This window comes from Elephas maximus, chromosome 22, assembly GCF_024166365.1.
Source record: "Elephas maximus indicus isolate mEleMax1 chromosome 22, mEleMax1 primary haplotype, whole genome shotgun sequence".
Lineage (NCBI taxonomy): Eukaryota > Metazoa > Chordata > Mammalia > Proboscidea > Elephantidae > Elephas > Elephas maximus.
In genome coordinates, this window is record NC_064840.1 from 24,351,736 (window position 1) to 24,371,674 (window position 19,939).

Consider the following 19,939-nt stretch of genomic DNA (forward strand, 5'->3'; position numbering starts at 1 on the left):
AAAGGGCCACATAAACCAGAGACTCCATCAGCCTGAGACCAGAAGAACTAGATGGTGCCTGGCTACCACCGATAACTGCCCAGGCAGGGAATACAGCAGAGAGTCCCTGACACCGAAGAAAAGTAGGGTGAAGAGCTCAAATTCTAGTAAAAAGACCAGACTTAATGGTCTGACTGAGACTGGAGGAAGCCCTGAAGACATGGACCCCAAACTCTGTTAGCTCAAAACTAAAACCAGTCCTGAAGCCAACTCTTCAAAGATTAGACTGGACTATAAGACATAAAATGGTATTTGTGAAGAGTGTGCTTCTTAGCTCAAATGGACACATGAGACTAAGTGGGCAGCTCCTGTCCGGAAGCAGGATGAGCAGGCAGAGAGGGACAGGAGCTGGTTGAATGAACACGAGAAATACAGGTTGGAAAGGAGTAGCGTGCTGTCACATTATAGGGAGAGCAGCTAGGGTCATATAAAAATGTGTGTATAAATTTTTGTATGATGAACTAACTTGAGCCGTAAACTTTCACTTAAGGCACGATACAAAATAAATAAATTAAATAATAATAATTATGTACGTGTGTGTGCATCCAAAGGGTCAACAGCTATTTTAAACAGATGAGAAGGTTGAGGGGCAAGAAGATTAAGTAAACGGAAGTGAAACAACCAGAACAGAAATAATGAGAATGTTGACACAATGTGAAGAATTTAACCAACGTCACTGACCATTACGTCCAGAAACTGTGGAATGGGAGCAGGTTTTGCTGTGTATATTTTCACCCCCACCCCTCAAAAAAATCCCATGGATCATTACCATCAAATGTCACTTTCCTCCATAAAGCCTTCCCTGATTTCCTCAATAAAATGTGATTGTTTCTTCAATAAGCAGTCTGAATTCTACCTTGTATGTAGTTCTTAGGTATGTGTCTCACATACTTAAAAACTAAAAGTTCCAGGAGACCAGGGCCCAAATCTTGTTTGTCCTTACAGTTTCAGTAGCACCTGGAAAAGTGCCAGGTCCACAGTAGGTATTCAAAAAGTAATGAATTGAATTGAATACAGGATGAATCGAGACAAGTACAAGCTTTCAGGACAATCAAAATAGTGCCTTGAAGAACCATGCCAGGACAAGATTCCTTTGGTCTAGAGCTGTAACAAGGTCCTCTCGTTCTGCTCTGAGAGGTTCCCACAGTAGCAGGCAGCAGGGGAGTGGTTAGGACAAGAGAGGGGGCAGGGGCCGAAAGGCTTTTCACTATGAATGCTGAAAGTTTCCAGAGGATGCCAAGGGAACAACAGGCAGGGCACATACAGGAAAGAGCACAGGCTTTGGCTCAGGGTACTCTGCATAAACCCAGCTCTTTCAGTTGCCAGTTGTGTGATTTGGGCGCCAAACCTGTCTAAGCCACGCTTTCTCCAACTAGAGAGGGGACATGCCCCATTCACGCATTCCTTTGTTCATGTGACAAACACCCTGCAGGCCATCAGGAAGACAGTGTCACAGAATAATGTTCACGATCATCTAGCACGGGACCCTGAGACCCCATTCTAAATTAGGCACCCTTCTGTTATTCCTGATTTTTTTTCCTGCACAGCACTGTGCACGATTTCTGGCCAAGTATACACTGTGGCTTATTAGTTTAACATCTGTCTCCTTCAGTCGACTGTAAACTCTGAGGGCAGCGCTGATGCTGGAGCTACTGGAATAGGGCCCAGCGCACAACTGGTATTCAATAAATCTGAGATGAGTATCACAAGTTATGATGGTAAGTTTTCTAGTAATTATAATAAGAACGGTACCATTCCTGTTTCTACAGAAATAAGAGGGATTAAATTTATCAAAGAAGAAAGAAAAACCATAACGGTACAGTCAAGCAAGTGGTCCCTGGCCAACTAGTCATGACACAAGGCTCATGAATCAGGCAGAAACAGAACTGTACACATCAGAAAAATCACAGACCCCTGGTGGCACAGTGGTTAAAAGGTATGGCTGCTAACCAAAAAGTCAGCAGCTCAGATCCACCAGCCACTCCTGTCCTCTAGGATAGCTACGGCAATGGTTTTTTTTTTTTTTTTTTTTTTAAGGGATATCAAAGGAGCCTGTTGGCACAATAGTTAAGTGCTTCACTGGTAACCAAAAGGTCTGCAGTTCAAACCCATTAGCAGTTCCACAGGAGAAAAGACCTGGCAGTCCACTCTCATAAAGATTTCAGCCAAGGAAACTCTATGGGGCAGTTCTACCCTGTCCTATAGTGGCGCTGTGAGTGGAAATCGACTCGACGGCACACAACGACAAGGGATATCAACCATCTATTCCAGAGAGTAGCAAGTGGGCGGCCTGGATGGGGTCAATGATACTAAAAGTAAATCCATTCCGCTACTCTTGGGATAGAGAACAAAATCCTTCCCACAGTCCTGTGAGGCTTTGATCTCCCAGCCTCTCTGGCCGTACCTCTGGTTCAGTCCCTGTGCCCCAACCACGCCAGTCTTCTTTTTGGCACCCAGAAAATGTCACAATGCCTTCTCCCACAGGGCCTTTGCACATGCCACATGTTATCATGTGTAATTATTTTCCCCCACTTGGCTGTAAATCCCGAGGGCAGGGCCCATGGTCTATTTTGTTTTCCACCACAGCTCTCGTACCAGGTCCAGGGCAGGAGCTTCAAAAACACTGTTGAATGAATGAATGAATGAATGAACCTATTTATTGACCCATATTGTTATATGCTAGGCACTGTGGTTTCCATTGTGGAGGATAAAAAAGATAAATCTGAAATAGTCCCGGCCCTCAAGAAGGCTACTGTTCAGTTTTGATCAAAGATGTATAGAAGAATCTTGATCAAAAGATGGAAAAACATGGAACAGAATTTCAAATTCTCATGGAATCCAGACTTTCTGGGGCCATTGAGGCTGGATGACCCCCTGAAACTATTGCCCTGAGATAATCTTTAAACCTTAACCCTTAAATCAAAACTATTCCGACTTCATCTTTAACCCAAACCATAAAAAAACCCAAACAATAGTTCAGCTTAATTAGTCTAAAGAATTTCTACCTTGAGCACTGTGGTCTTTTAAAGGATTATCAATACGGGATCAAATTGAACAGAAACTAGAAAAGTTAAATGAGAAGCTTAGGGGGCAGTGAGTTTATGTTAACCATGGTAGAATAATTTAGCAAAAGATAGCAAGAATGGCTGCACAACTTGAAGGATGTAATCAATGTCACCAAATTGTACATGTAGAAATTGTTGAATTGGTGTATGTTTTGCTGTGTATATTTTCACCAAGAAAGAAAAAGAAAAAAAAAAAAAGAGCTGCTCCTCATTAGAGTCTAGAATATGAATAGAAGGCAACATGTGATAAATGTCATAAGAGGCTTTCAAGGAAAATCCTGAGGGAGTCCAGAGCCTTGCCTGTAAAAGGCGGACCCCGGACTGAATGAGCACTAAGCTCCCTTAACACGTCCACACTTCTCTGATCCTCTGACCAGAGATGTTTTAGTGGAGCCAAACATGATGTGAGGTTTTGAACTGGGTGTTTATGGAGTGCGGGCCTCATTAGCAACAATAAGGAAGAGGAGGCAAACTGTAATAGCTCATTGACTGTTCTGGGAAGTTACCTCTGCTTTCTGGTTCCTGGCAGCCGCACTTAATTCTCTCTGCCTGACTTATTTTAAAAGAGCTCTCCGGAGCCTGGCTCTAATTGAATCTGAGGCACCAATTCTTTGTCACTTATTAGCCTCTGCCACTCATGAACAACCCATTCCCACTTCAAGTCACTAAGCTTCAGTGATAAACAATAGAAAAATGAACCCAGAACAAGAAAAAATGAACAAGTGTAAACTTCAGGTTTAGGTAACATCTAAGAACTGGCTATGGGTCAGGAACTGTGCTAGAAAAAATTCAATAGAAGTTTCTATTAAATGGTCTAGAATATCCACTACTATGTGCTTTGACAGCTCAGTACCGGCTCAGCTGCCTGCTACTCTGACGTTTTGCCTAAGCCGTAGGTCAGAGAATATTTAAGACAAATTATAGCCTAATGTAAAGTAAATTATAGGGGAAAACAACGTTGCATTGAAAACAATTACTCCTCAATTTATCTATTCTCTACCGTCCTGAGACTCTACTCCCATTAGCAGGGAAGAATATCCCGCTTAGTAGGGAAAAAAAAAAGTCCAAGGAGAAAAACTTACCTCGGCTATAGAGCGGGCTGCTGCTCAGGGGGGGAGGGACGACAGAGTTGGATTTCTGTGCCTTGGGCTGCACTATGATTTGGTAGCCCTGCATGAGCCGCTGGCAAATGAACTCTTCAAACACCTGCTGGGCTGTCATCTGCACGCCCTCCTCATCCCGCCTGAAAACACAGACAATTCCTCACATGGATCCACTTGGCCCAGGACAGAGTTACCCTTAGAGTCCATGGTGCCATCCTTCCCTTTACTTCTTTCCCACAAGCCAGACCTGATAACCATCCTATGGCAGTTCATGAAATTAACAATTTGTAAGCCGCTTTTGGAAGAAATGATTAAGTCAAAGGAAAAAAATTCTATTAAAAAGAAGGCAGGTAATTCAATGCCCAACTGAGTAATCTTAGAAAAGAAAATCGGACTTGGTGCACCCAAAACAAGCTGCATTAGAAAATATGAGAAATAATCAACGAGGAGGAATTATTTGTTAAAGAGGCACAGAGAACTCTAAAGAAAACTTAGCAGTTCTTGCACCATAAAATTTCCTAAATACAGAAAGATGGACATAGGTTTGAAAACTGAACACATTTACTGGAACACATCTGGAATCCCGACAAATAAAGGCAGGGTGCACTTCTCCTTTGATACGCACCTGTCAATGTCTGTTTCTGGGAGGAGATCGTAGCAGCCTTCCGTGTAGTCGTTCTGCAGGCTCTGGCGGTCGGGGAAGTAGTCGGTGGTGAGGGGGAGGCATGCCGGAGTAGTGAGAGATTTCCAGTCCACTCCAACTGTGCAACAGAAGCCTGGCACTACAGGGGGAGCAGACAGTGTCAGAACTGCCTCATGTTGCAGGGGAAAAAGGCACACGTGGTTGTCAGAGCAGGTGTAGGATGCAGGGAGGACAGGAAATGGAAAGGGTGGGGAAAAAATGTTCATGGTAAAAGGTGATAAAATTGCCAGGATAGGGAGGGAGAGGAGGAAGAGGGGGGAGAGAAAGAGAAACAGAGTTTGTTAGACAATGCAGTGCACATGCTTATCCAATCCCATCATGCAAATGGATTCACAGCTGATAAACGTTTAATTTCTGCTGCCCTTAAGCTACAGCCGCAATACCAGTGAGGTAGGTTACCGCAGGGCAGGCAGTTACATATGAAGCAAATCAACATTCCAAGAGCAGGTGAGAGGCTTAAGCCACAGCATCTTCCCAAGGCTGCAGAGGGCCTAGGTGGGGAAAGGAGAGCTCCACCTGATTTCGGAGTAGACAACATACAGTAGCAGAATACAGAATATTTTCAGAACTGCAAAAATGAGTAACAGATCCAAAAGGGTAGAAGAAGTAATCAAGGAAGGATGTCTGGGAAAGTTATGAGGCCAGAGAAGGAAAGCTACAGTCAGCAGCAGGGGCTCGACCACATGGATCTGTCCTGAAACGCCTGCTCTTCAGTTAAAGCAGGGGTTCTCAACTTTGGCACTACTGACATTCCGGACAGGATAATTCTTTGTTGTGGTGGCCGTCTTGTGCACTGCAGGATGTTGAGCAGGATCACTGGTCTCTATCCACTAGACACCCGTAGCACCCCCCAGTTGTGACAAAGATGTCTCCAACCAAACCAAACCACAGTTTGCCGTCAAGCCAATTCTGATTCACGTTGACCCTGCAGGACAGATTAGAATTGCCCCATAGGGTTTCCAAGGCTGTGATCTTTGCAGAAGCAGGCTGCCACATCTTTCTCCTGTGGGGCAGCTGGTGGGATCGAATCCTCGACCTTTCAGTTAGCAGCCGAGCACTTTAACCACTGCACTACCAGGGCTCCTTAATGATGTGACATTGCCAAATGTCTACTGGGGGTGGGGGCAAAGCCACCCCTGGCTGAGAACCATGGAGTTCAAGTAATAGAGAAGTTACCTCTTGGGGTAATTTAAGTAAAGATTATTTTTCAAATCTCTGTAAGAGGGGGCACTACGAAGCAGAAATACTCCATGCCTTTGCCTCTGACTCCTTCGCAGGAGACTCCTACACCTCCCATGTGTACATTGCTATACAACGTGCTGTAGCACCTGTTGTTGCATCAGACCTCATGCTGCCTCTATGGAGTAGGTGTGGTGACAGCATCAACCCCTTCATACACATGACCAGGCGGAACCTCCGAGAGGTTACACTGGTAGCAGAGTCAGGACTAGAATCCTCTCTGCTCTGGGATTTTTCCACCATATAGTGTGTGACAGACACAAACTACCCAGTACAACTGAGTCCTGCTGAACCAGGAGTTAAAGGACCAGAGGAGAACCGCATTACAGTGGGAAACATGCCCTATGCAGCACCAGCACCTTGGGAAGATCACTGAACCTGCACTGGGTCTAACCCCACGGTCCAGACTGGTCTTGTCAACTTATTAATACTTCAAGGAGCACACAACATAGCCTAGAATTACCTAATTAATCACTCCAACTTCCCTATATGGCAGGTGAGAGGGTGTGCTTGTTCCTACTTCCTGGTTAGAACCAGGAACAAAAAGGAAGAGACTTGATCAAAGTCACAACAGGGGAAGCCAGAAACACAAGACAGCTATATCTTCATTCACTCTTAGATCCTTCTGGCCCTCATCAGCTTCCAGGATTTACTAAAAGCTTCCAGAAGTGTTTTCTGCTGGGCACACACCAAGACACAGAGAATTCAAATGCTTGGTCCAAGACCCCATAGTGAGAACAGCTCTCTGTTCTTAGTTTAATGACACTCTGTCTCCAGAGCACAGCCCCCCAAAAAGAACCCCCATTTCTTCTGGCCCTGCAAAGAAGGCCTCTGAGGGGGTTCCCATCTCAGAACCATGAAATCAGCAGTGATAAACACAGGTGACAAAAATCCAGTGCTGGGGTTGCAAAGAAATAAGCTCATCTATTCGTGCTGGTAGCTTTCTGGAAAATAATCAAAATCTGACAACCATACTTTGGGGAATGTATTCCAAGGACATGAACCAAAAAGAAAAAATACACCTACTGTATCATGCATTAAATCTGCATTATATGCTACAGCTAAAAAAACTTGGGAACAATCCAAATGGTTACCAACAGAAGAACAATTATTCAAACTAGGATACAGTCATGTGATAAAACTGTCATTAAAAATGACTAATAAGGGACCTAAAGAAATAATGAAAGGATTTGATTATTAAAGTTAACCATAAATGGGGATAAAAAATACTCAGTGATATATACACAGTGGTCACAGCTAAGTAAAATAAGCCCACTTTAGGTGGTAGGGTTTTTTTCCTGTTATTTTGTAACTGTAGGTATTTACCTCTTCTCTTACTGCACAGCTATTTAAATATACAAGGATGATCACAGCAAATGCCTCCCAGCCAAACATTATCAACTACAGGTAGGTAAACAGCTCTGATTCTTCCTATTCCTTCTGTCTTCTCCCCAGAACCATCACTGGGCATTTGAGGACTAAGGGCCTGTTCTGGACTGGCATGAGGGGCTTGTGGGAATTCCGTTACTCTCCCCATGTGCCCCTGAATCACATTCGGGAATATTCAGCCATTCCACTCTCGCCTTCCATCAGAGACCCTAAGGATCAGTCCTCCCTCAGGTCACTGCCTTCCCTCATCCCAGAGACACATGAACTTCCAGATCGTCCTCTTCGCACAGGACTTCCTCTTACTCCCAGATGCTCTGACCAGCCCCCTCCCTACCTCCCTAGACAGCTGCCCCCTCTTACTTGGGTCTGAAGAGGTAGAGACACTGTCCTCTAGAGAATCCTTATTCTGGGTCCTAGGATTCATACCTATGGAAAGATGAAAACAGCTTATATTAATGAGGGTCATTCAGCAAAAAAAGGTCTGAATAGTTACGGTTGAAAAAGCCTAAAATTGTAGCTAAAAATTGTGAGCCAACTGCAAATTCTGTGCTGAGTATTTCAAACAGCACAAAAGAATTAAAGAAAAATGAGCAGTCTAAAATTTGGGAATGAGCCAGAACTTTACTATGAGGCTTTCAATACCATGTGCCCAATGAGACCTTTAGCAAGCACGTGCGAGCGCATGCGTGGGCACACACACACAAGCAATTTTAAGAACATGGACATATTTCAAAGCCACTTCAACTAATTAGAGCAATCTTTAGCAAATACAAAATGACCTATTTAAATTTAGTCCACTCAACAGTCATCTTCTGGAATTTTCCTCCTCAAATCATGACTTGCTGCAGTATGAGACAGAACTCACTACTTTTAAGAGAAAAACAATGATTTAACTTGTAATCAGGGTAAAAGAAAAAATAGAAAGATTCTCTGATATGCAAATTATTGACTATAAAGTAACAGAACTAATTTTAAAATGTCCCTTTTAAAACACATATTTACTATAAAATTACATCCTAAAATTGATTGGAAGGATCCTTACCAAACTATTGACAGTGGTTATCTACAAAAAGGAAGCTGGAGGTGGGGATAGAGGTAAAAGAGAACTTGCACTTTTTACTTTTGTCATTTGAATCTTTTATAACAAAAATATATTTGTAAATTCCTTGTGAAATCTTTTATAAGATGATATCTTAGACAAAAGTTCTGAGATATGACAAACGAACTCATGATTCATAAAAGAAATAATTTATATACTGGATGTCATCAAAATCAAAAACTTTTGCTCTGTGAAAGACAATGATGAGAACAAAAAGACAAGCTACAGCCTAGAAGAAAACATTTGCAAATCACATATCTGACAACTTGTATCTAGAATACATAAAGAATATTCTTAAAACTCAAGAAAAAAAAATGGACAAAAGATTTGAATAGATACTTTACCATAAAACATATACAGAAGGCAAAGAAGCACATGAAAAAATGGTTAACACCATTAATCACTAGAGAAGTGGTAAACTGAAACCACAGTGAGTTGCTGCTACATGCCTATCTGAATGGCTGAAATAACTGGCCATACCAAGTGCTGACAAGGAGGTGGAGCAACTGAAACCCTCATACACCATTGATGGGAATGCAAAATGGTACAGCCACTTTGGAAGATAGTCAGCAGTTTCTAAAAAAGTTAAATATATATTTACCATTTGACCTAGTAATACTACTCCTAGGAATCTGCCCAAGAGAAATGAAAGTTTATGTTCACACAAAAACCTGTTATGTAAATATTTACAGTGGCTTTATTCATAATTGCCCAAAACTGGGAACAACCCAAATGCCTTTCAACTGGCCAGTGGATAAACATCTATACCAGGGCATACTACTCAGCAGTCAAAAGAACGAACTACTGATACAACAACCTAGATGAACTGCCCTCAGATACATTATGCCGAGTGAAAAAAGCCTAACTCAAAAGGCTACGAATTGTATGATTCCGTGTACATGACATTCTGGGAAAGGTAAAACTAGAGGGACAGGTCCTCAGGGGACAGGGAGAGGGGCTGAGTACAAAAGAGCACTGTAAGGAAATTCTGGGGGGTAGTGGGAATGTTCTGTATCTTGATGTGGTGGTGGTTATATAACTCTATGTATTTGTCAAAACTCACAGAACTATATGCCAGAAAGGGTGAATTTTACTGCATGTAAATTAAAATACAAAATTTTTTTTAAATTTATAATTTTTTTAATTAAAAAGATGATGTAACTTGGTCAAAACAATTTTAGAACTTCTTTTTTTGGAACTACTTTTTACAGATTTTTAAAAATTACTGGTCATCATAATAGAAGATGTATTTTATGAAGTTGGACAAATACAGTATTTCCTTTCATTCAAACCCACACCCTGAGGGTGTGTAGGTGTAAGGCAGGTGTTACCCATCTTTCACAGCTAAAGGAATCAGCCTCAGTAACTTACTGAAGGTTACACAGTAAGTAGGAAGTCCTCTCTCTGCTCAACTCTCTGGCTACTCTATTTCTCAACTACTCATCTGGGGCACCAATTTCCAGCTATTGGAAATACACATAACCTGTTCTTTGTTAACTGCCAAAGCCATCTGGAGCTAAATTTTCTGAAAATACTATCAACACCATTTTCATACAAACGTAAAGCATGACTAGACAGTAGCAATGAGGTGGATTTTCTTGTTCAGCCTGAGAATTGGTATGAAGGCAGTTACAAAACTGGCATTCCCAAAACACTGAGCAATAGTAGAGTTACTGTTCTCAAGGGGGCAATGCTAATTTGGATGTTAAGTTTGAGCATTACATCACCTTTCTGTTAAGTTAGTTATATTACTTTATAGTGATGATTTAGCATTTTGGAAAAAACAAAACAAAACCAGAAAACCCAATCTATACTTGGTCTGTGAGACAACTGTAATTTTTACACTAAAAAATATTTCAATATATAATCTTGCAAGCAATTGTTCATGTTCATAGAGGCAATCAATAAAAGGGTTCTCAGAGCAGCTTTGGCTCCTTGGCCAAAAATGGGTCTTTTCCATCTCTAACCAATACAGCCTTTTGTATCCTCCCCCCACAATAACTTTATTTTAAGGAAACAGCAATTTTTAAAAATTTAAATAAATAAAGAAATAGTCTTTTAAGGGTTTCTAGTAAGCTGCTTAGTTTCCTTGCAGTCCATGGCTACCATACTGCCTCTCCTATAGGCTCTGCCTTTGAGGCTTTCTTTTTAACCAGCAAACTCACTGTTGGCATATGAAGACCCTTAACAACTAACACGATGGAAGTGAGACCTCATGGTCAGTCAGTTGTGCTCCAACTCAACATTTGTGAATGAGACCTCTCTCTCAAAGTTCTATGCCAGACACATAACTTAGAGAGCCAATGCTGAAAAGAATCATCTTAGTTCTGTCTCTTTTGACATCTGTTCAAAGTCATGAAGTTTGAACTTGTTCACTGGTTATTTACCTCATGGCCTAAAAAGGTAATCCATATAGGGCCTTCAGGGCTACCCCAGGCACACATCTAGAAGCCCATGCCTGGGGCCGATTGTTTCTCCTCTCTGGGCTATAGAGATGACCAAACCCCAAAACCAAACCTGTTGCCATCGAGTCAATTCCAACTCATAATGACCCTACAGAACAGAGCAGAGCTGCCCCATAGTGTTTCCACAGAGCAGCTGGTAGATTCGAACTGCTGACCTTTTGGTTAGCAGTCGAGCTCTTAACCACTGCATGACCAGGACTCCAGAGAGATGGCATTTACATGTAAAAAAACCAACCTGGCCTGGATGAGTGCCTTTGAAGGCCTTTTCTTCTAGCTTTGAATGTGGTCTGATTTATTTTTTACCTCAGCTCTCAGGCCAAATCTGCCATATGCACCTAATCAACACAAATACCATGTTTCAGATGTTGAATCCCAACACAAAGGAGAAAGAAAATAAGGCATTTACTCATTTTCTTTTTCTAAATTATCTAGAGCACCTCCATGTGGTGTCCAGTTAAAGAAAGAGAGGCATATAAACTATCTAATCTAACCAACCACCTGGTCCCTGCTGGGCAACATGGTAAAAAATATGTGAACAGTAGAGCTATGAGGCCCTGCCAACAGTAGCTCAAAAATGAAATTCTAGAGGGCCAGGAGGGAAATCCACAGAGATGCCACTCACTGCGAGCCATGACTCACATAAGAATCACATCCAAATGCAGAAGGAACTCTGAGTCACGCATGAGCGTCTGCAGATGGTACAAACTGCCCGCCTGGGAAGATGAAGGTGGAGCCAAAGATGAGGTTTTCCTGTTTTCTTTTCAGCTTTTTAATTAATGAAATGTTAACTAGTTGCTTTTTTATAACCCACCTAATCCCAAAACAAGGACTCGACATGACAAATTTGCCCTTAACAAATCCAACCTATTTTTGATCCTGGCTAAAAATCTGTGGGGCAAGCAGGCAGGTGTGTAACGCCTGTGACACAGATGAAGAACCTGAGGCTCAATGGAGGCTGAAGGCTAACTTCAAGCATCAGTGAGGAGCAGAGCTGGGGCTTTAATCCAGAACACTCACTTATCTAGCACAACAGAATTTAGCAAGGGTCACATGTTCAAAGTGTCAGTATATCACCAGAACAATTCACAGTCCAACTTCCCTCGAGAAGGCTTTCCTTTCACTCATGTTACCCACTCCACAGGGAACTGCTTCAAATACAATTCCAAGTGATTAATGAACCAAAGCTCCCTGAGGCTGGAAGAGTTGGTGTCTCAAGTATTTTTGTTTCTTCTCAGCCCTTAGTACAGTGTCCTATTAGAGTTCAACAAACATTTCTGGGATGGGAAAGAGTTTAGTGAAGTTTGAGGAAAGCAAACCATATACTGCGGAGATAGAGGATGATTTGGAAGGAAAGTTACTTCAAAACAAAGGAAGTTAGAAAAAGATTGTCCAAATCTTTGAGGAAAGGAATCCAGTTAATTATTCAGCGAGGTTATAAGGGGGAGAAGAAAAAAAAGCATTCTTCAATAGAGAGAGATGTTAACCTCAGAGGGCTTTTAGTGTTTATTCAACTAATGAATACATGACAGAAATAGTTTTAAGAACAGGAGATACAGCTATGAACAAAACAATAATCTCTGCCCTCATGCAGCTTACAACAAAAAATGTCAAATTAAAAAATCCAGTATGTCAGGTGGTGATACATGCTATGAAAAAGTATTAGGCAGGAACAAGCGGCCATCTAAGATGCATCAATTGGTCTCAACCCACCTGGAGCAAAGGAAAATGAAGAACACCAAGATCACACGACAACTAAGAGCCCAAGAGACAGAAAGGGCCACATGAACCAGAGACCTACATCATCCTGAGACCAGAAGAACTAGTTGGTGCCCGGCCACAATCGATGACTGCCCTGACAGGGAGCACAACAGAGAACTCCTGAGGGAACAGGAGATCAGTGGGATGCAGACCCCAGATTCTCATAAAAAGACCATACTTAATGGTCTGACTGAGACTAGAGGAATCCCGGCGGCCATGCTCCCCAGACCTTCTGTCGGCACAGGACAGGAACCATCCCCAAAGACAACTCATCAGACATGAAAGGGACTGGTCAGCGGGTGGGAGAGAGATGCTGATGAAGAGTGAGCTAATTATATCAGGTGGACACTTGAGAGTGTGTTGGCAACTCTTGTCTCGAGGGGGGATGGGAGGATAGAGAGAGAGGGAAGCTGGCAAAATTGTCACGGAAGGAGAGACTGAAAGGGCTGACTCAATAGGGGAAGAGCAACTGGGAGTACGGAGAAAGATACATGTAAACTTATATGTGACAGACTGATTGGATTTGTAAACGTTCACTTGAAGCTTAATAAAAGTTAAAAAAAAAAAAAAAGTATTAGGCAGGGAAGTTGGGTGGGGAGTGCCAGGATAGGACCTGGCAATTCGGGTACACAAGAGCAAGCTATGGGCAGGGAGCCTATATAATTTATTATTTAATCCAGGACATCTTTGAGAGTGAAAAGTGACACTATTAATAATTATACAGGACAATAAACTCAAACCAAGACCATCCTGGACAAACCCAGACATATGGACATCTTAGCCATTAGGCTCTCTAAGAGCATTAGAGCACGAGGGACAGCCAGATAAAGGGCCCTGAGATTCAGGGTATGCCTGATGGGTTTGGGGAGCTGCTAGAGTGAAATGAGAGGGAAGAGTAGGAGACAAGGTTTGGAACTAACAAGGGTCACATGACACAGGCGGCTCTGTTGGCTATGGTAACGCCTTTGGCTTCTACTCAGAGTGATTTGGGAAGTCTTTGGAGGGTTTTGGACAGAGAACTTTCATGATCACAGTTCTGTTTCAGGAGTACTCTGAATTGCTGTGTTGAGAATAAACCACTGGGAAGAAAGAAGCCAAGAGACCAGTTAGGAGGTCACTTTCACAATCCAGGCAAAAGATGATGGTACCTTGGACCAAGGTAGGACCGGTGGAGGTGATGCTTGGACCAAGGTAGGACCAGTGGAGGTGATGAGATATGGCCAGATTCTGGGTATATCCTTAAGATAAATCTGACAAGATGTGCTTATTAATCAGTTATTTCATGTGTTGACAATAATCAGAAAGACTTTCTTTCTGTGACTGGTTAACGTAATTGATCAGGTAGCACATGGTCAGAGTGGAAACACAATTCCCATGCGAGGACTGCTGCAGACTACTTCTGCATGATCTTCTGGTAACATATGCTACTGCCTAAAAGGAGGCTGGGCAAGGGTAGGAACGATGCCGCCCAACCGCATCACCATGACCAGAAAGACAGCCCAAGGAGCCCACACCTTTCAAAAGCTGAATATTCTAGGAATTATTTATATAATTGAACACTTGCATACCAATTAAACAGATTCATTTTATGGGTCATTCAAATGCTTCTCACATACAGCAGCTTGGTCTTGGAAGTATAAAATGCATTCGTCAATAAATGCGCTAAACACTGTAGAGAAAAGATGACTAAAGATAAGCTCCTTTGGTCTAGTGGAGACAGCCATAGGAACAGTGGGATCATGATGTGCCAAGCTGCACAAGAGAATTATGCATATGGAGCTTCTACGAAAACATCGCCTGGGAGGGCATGGGAAAGAGACAGGAACCACCAAAGAGGCCTTCAAAGAGGAGGTATTGTTCGATCTGAATCATAAAGACCTAATTGACATCTGTCAGGCAGACAAAGGAGGTGAAAGGTAAGCAGCATCTTCCACAGAGGGACTAGTCTATGGGAAGGCATCTGAGGACATAGTTCCTTGAAGAACTACAAGCAATGGCCAGAATATAAAATATACTCATCTAACGATAATAACGACAATGACAACTACCATTCGTTGTGTACTCACCATGGGTGCCAGGCGCTGTACTCAGCACTTTCCATGGATCATCACATTTAATACTCACAATGATTCTCACAGATGGAGAAACTGAGATGCACAGAAGTTAGGTAACTAGCCCAAAGGCCTCACAGCTAGTGATAGGTACAGTCAGGACTCACAGTCTAAGATTCTAGAGCCTGCTCTCTTTGCATAGGCAATGTTGTGTGAAAGTGGAAGCAGATAAGACACAAAGGCAGGCAAGAGCTAGATGACGACCAGCATTATAATCCACAGGGAACCACTGAAGGTTTTACATGTGGGAAGGAACACCTGATTAGGCTTGCACTTGGAAATATCTCATCGGTGACAGCATGGAAGATGATCAGAGATGACAAGAACAACAGAGTGGTAAGATCACTTAGAAGGCTACTGCAATAATCCTGGTCAGAAATGACAGGGATCTGAACAAAGGCAACGGCAGTAAGAATGGAGATGAGCTGTCAATGAGTGAAGAGGGAAAAGAAGAGGAAGGGTGGGTCTGGGAAACAGAGACGTAAGTTGTGTTGCCAATAAGGATAAGGTACTCGTGTTGTCAACAATGATAAGGTTCTTGGGGGGTCATCCAAGCAGGGTGGTTTATCAGGCAAATGTATCTAGAGGTCAGAAGCTCAAAAGGCAGAAGGTTGAGCCAGAGATCCAGGTGTGGGCAAATGCTTTTTGTGTGTGTGCCAGGGAACTCTTAGCTCAAAGGACTGGTGTCACTTGAGGATCTTCCACAGCCATCCCCAAATGAGGATTCTTTGAAACCTTCCTCTTTTCTCCAGAGTAGATTTGAAAATTCCAAAAGACTCACCTTCTGGGGACTCACCTGGTCTACCTGAGCTACCCTGGGCCCAGAACTATCCTGGGTTGCTGCCGGTACTGCAACCATCTGAAGTTGTAATTTCCCCCACTTCTATGCACCATGAAAGGAGACCTAGTGGCACAGTGGTTAAGCACTCGGCTGCTAACCAAAAGGTCAGCAGTCGAACTTAACCAGCTGCTCCCCAGGAGAAAGATGTGTCAGTCTGCTTCCATAAAGATTACAGCCTTGGAAACCCTATAGAAAGTTCTACTCTGTCCTACAGGGTCACTATGAGACTCAATGGTGATAGGTTTGATTTTGGTTTTCTTAGGCAGCAGTGAAACTAGCTCAATGCACAGTCCAGCAAGCCCCAGAATAACCCCCTTCAATGCAACTCTACCCCAAACAACCTGGAAAGCTCAAACTCTGGGATCCTAAAAAAACAGACCCTTGGTTTGGCAAAGCAATCAAAATGGTGTCTTCAGAATGCATTAGAGATTCTCTTACTGCCAACCCAGTTCCCAAGCCTTCACCACAGGCCTCTAGGAATATTATCAGATGAATCTGTCAATGAATGAAGGGAAACGTGATTAACCAATTCTTCACTACACCTTCCTTAAGTCAAGTTTCAGAAATGCAAGTCAGCTTATAGAATTCTAAGGCAGAAAGAATAATAGCAAGTCAGCTTACAGAACACAAGTGCAGGAAGAATAAGAACAGTTAGCTTACAGAACACTAAGGCAGGAAGTCGTTGCACCATGTTTCCCCCGTTTTAATGTTTTCCACACTCATTTTGTAGAATACCTGTCCTTGGAGGCTTCCAAAATCTGCCTCCACCCATCCAAACTAATGTTCTACTGCACCCTTAAAGGTACCCTGAATAGTGTCATCAGATGAGGAACCAAAAAGAATGAATTTTACTCTGTGAAAATTTAAAATAAATACATTATTTTTTATTGCCTGAGTCAAGACACCTGGCTACTCGCTTCAGAAATTAGTTTAATATTTCTACATCTCTGGGTATTAGGTTGCCCCATGTGTAATATATGATTAATAACTTATGCCCTATTCGATTGGATTGGATAATAGAAATTGAAGTGCTTCCAGAAACGTGAAACCTTTATTAATATAAGTTCATACTTTTCCCCCACCTCCGCCTGGGCGCTCACCAGCTAACTCTTCACCTAACTGGATCATACCCCAGCAAGTCTGAGGTGCCTGCCCACTTCTTGAAGCTACTCTGCTACCCTTCTCTTTTCTGATCTCATAGCCAAAGCCACACTGTTCCCCTCTAGGTCTCTCCTGTTTTTATGGAAGTAGGTTGCCCCTGCCCCCATCTGAAAACTCCTCTAAAGCAAAGACCACTCTTGCCCCATCCCTGGTCTCACCCCCACACACAGCCCATAAGCAGCCCACCATCGCAACTCGCTGACAGATCAATGACAAATGTGCCTTGACCAACATGTTCTTGGCTAAAAATGTACTGTGCAGCCCATTTATAATTCCATGCATTATACAGAACTGCTTCTAAATGGGACACCCAAAATTGTGAAATGATCCTAAAATAGACATGGCTCTGCTTTCTGGCTCTCGTATCACTTCTAGATGTGAGCCTGCTCTGAGCATCCCAACTCTATTACCTCTTGGATTGGTTACCTGCACCACTGTTGCTAAGCAGGCTGACAGAAAGCTCTTCTGTTCCACTGAAGTTCAAGAAGGACATGCTGTCACCAGGCTGGCGGGAAGAGCTGTGCCTGCAGAGAATAGAGCCCAGCCACCTGGCTTAATGCAGATCATCACCTTTTACATCCTGCTCCCCTTGTACACTGGGGGTTGCCATCAAGAACTGGTCTATTTGGCCACCGGATCCATATCAAAGGCCAGCAGGGTCACACGGTTTGGTTTGAGTGCCAGCTCTGGCCTCCTATGGCTGCCACCTCCTGCCCCAGCACCCTGCTGCTTTCCCATTGCCTTGCTAGACCACCTGCCCTGTCTGTCCTATGCCTTTGCCTTACAAGCACCCACAGAAGTAGGAGGATGTGAGGTGCCTGAACAGAGGTATAGATGGCCATGTTCTGCCCTCATCCCTCACCCATCTTGCATGATGTCAAGGTGACCAAAAAAGGGCTCAGAGATTGCTCTTTGCAAAGCATCACAGGAATAGTGAGCCTAGGCTTGTCAAGGTGTAAATGACTCTCTTCCTGTATGATTCTTTGGATACCCTGTAACACATTCAGAGGTCTTGATTCACAAAAAGAGTTGTTTCTATAAACACAGGTCTTGATTTCCACATTGCTTTTGGTGTTAATTCTTCTAAACTCAGCAGTGGAATTTCTCAATGACTAAAACGACAGGAGTCAAAGAGAGGCTGCCCAAAATACACGGCCGGCAGCACCTGTCTCTGAGTGCAAAGGCCAAAGCACTTCCTCTCGTTTTCACCCTTGACTGGAGTTCTTAAGAAACCATGTCTGAGGTTTATAAAGTGTGTTTTGGATTCAAGTTAAACCTGAAGCAGGGCCTCGGTAACAACTTGGGCAAGAAAGCCAGACTGTTTGCTTTGCACTTTCCCAATGAGGTGAATGATGCTGACTAACAAAGGGACAGCCTGATTTCATACTGTCTTTCCAAGTCTTATCAGCAGGGCATTTTGCCAACAGTCTGTTCTGTACATTGTCCTGGGCGTTAGAAAGTATTCTCAAGGTACCTCCTGGAGCCCTGCGCACATCCTCACCTTCCAGCAGCTTCATGATACGCTAACTCCAGCAGCTCGGCAGAGGAGTGGGTTGGGTCCCTCTGCCCGCTGCCCTGCAGCTCCGCCATGTTCTGTCGGGTCTGATGATGGATCTGGATGGCCTCTCCGGATGGTCCTACCCAGACAAAGATTCACTGAGCATCATTCCCACCCGACAGCTAGTGCTGTACACTTAACTCCAATCTTCCTTCTTTCCAGCTGCTGGGACATGGATGCTGGAGAGATTGAAAGATGAGCACACCACAGAAGAACATAAGACACAGGACCCTCTGGCTCCCCGAGGACACCTCTATTGCCTAACAGGAGCTGTCCTGATGTTTGTCTTCCTCTTGAGCCTGTTAAGAATAGTTTAGGTCTAATGCAGGTCAGCTGAGGTGCCATGCAGAGCTACAGAAGAATGGGAGGCAAGGGCCCTTCCTAGGAGGGTTAACACCAATTAACTGGGAAGGAAAACAAGAGTAAAACACCTAAACGAGAGTAACAACCATGACTCTAAGAAGCAGAAGATGCGTAAGTATAAAAAAGGAGTGTAAGTAGAAGATAAATCGTAATTAGTCAATCTACCAAAAAAGGCTTCCTAGAGGAAGAGAGTTTTTAGAGCTGACAGACGAATGAGGTTAGCAGGGAGAGGGTATTCTAGATAAATGATGTGTGTGAAATCCCAGACACAGAAGAAGCAAAACATGTAGGAGACCACAAGATCAGTTTAGGCAAGAAAAGAGCTTCTGAGGCAGAGAACAAGAGGACGGAGAATTAGGGACCGTGGCAAAAAAGAGCCTCCAAGATTAGCAGGCCAGGTAGGCAGGAGGGCAAACTCAAGTAAGCAGTATTTGGGAGAATGTTGTTTCCATTGCCATGTGCATAATGGGTGGGAGGAAGAAAAGCACAGAAGCAAGAGCTGAAGGTCATGAAAGAAGCCTCTTAAGAGAACTCGAAGGGAGCCAAGTGGGAATAACAACGGAAAGAACACCAGAAAAAAAACACAAAGTGGGGCTGATTATGGTAGAGATAAGGGGGTTTGGGAATGATCCCCAACTACAGCCAAATAAACCAGATTCATTTCTCAAGTATTTAACTTTTAAACACTGAAAGCAAGTGCAAAAGAAAATCACAGGAAATTTCCAGGCATCCAGCAGGATGGTTTCCATTAATAAAATCCTGGAGTTTAAGGCATCTGTGCTCCTTCCCAGCCCAGTAATAGCCCATTAAGCTGAAGTTTAATTTTAGCCACAGCTTTATAAAACCTCACTGTCATCTCCTTTAGGATAGAATACAGATCAAAAAGGATGAGCTAGGAAGAACACTGAACTTGAAAAAAAATTTTTTTTTCAGTTGTCAGAGACCCCTGAAAGCAATCAACATGAATTCTGTGTAACCAAGACAATAATATCAATACCCAGAGAAAGCTAGGAAAGGAAGGAACAAACAAGGATGAGCGGCATTA

At 43.1% G+C, this 19,939-nt stretch overlaps 1 protein-coding gene across 9 annotated transcripts in view; it reads right to left on the reverse strand.

The window, feature by feature from the left end:
- DEPDC5 (DEP domain containing 5, GATOR1 subcomplex subunit) overlaps window positions 1–19,939 on the reverse strand; it is a 148,360-nt gene that overhangs the window by 61,178 nt on the left and 67,243 nt on the right. For 6 of the 9 annotated variants that reach the window (XM_049865363.1, XM_049865359.1, XM_049865358.1 and 3 more), the window contains 5 exons: window positions 18,475–18,610; window positions 17,400–17,497; window positions 7,899–7,964; window positions 4,833–5,016; window positions 4,187–4,347 (listed from right to left, as the gene is read on the reverse strand). In XM_049865363.1, the coding sequence (XP_049721320.1) occupies window positions 4,187–4,347; window positions 4,833–5,016; window positions 7,899–7,964; window positions 17,400–17,497; window positions 18,475–18,610 (645 nt within the window). The remainder of the gene's footprint in view (window positions 1–4,186; window positions 4,348–4,832; window positions 5,017–7,898; window positions 7,965–17,399; window positions 17,498–18,474; window positions 18,611–19,939) is intronic. The other 3 variants (XM_049865366.1, XM_049865361.1, XM_049865362.1) reach the window with 2 other exon arrangements.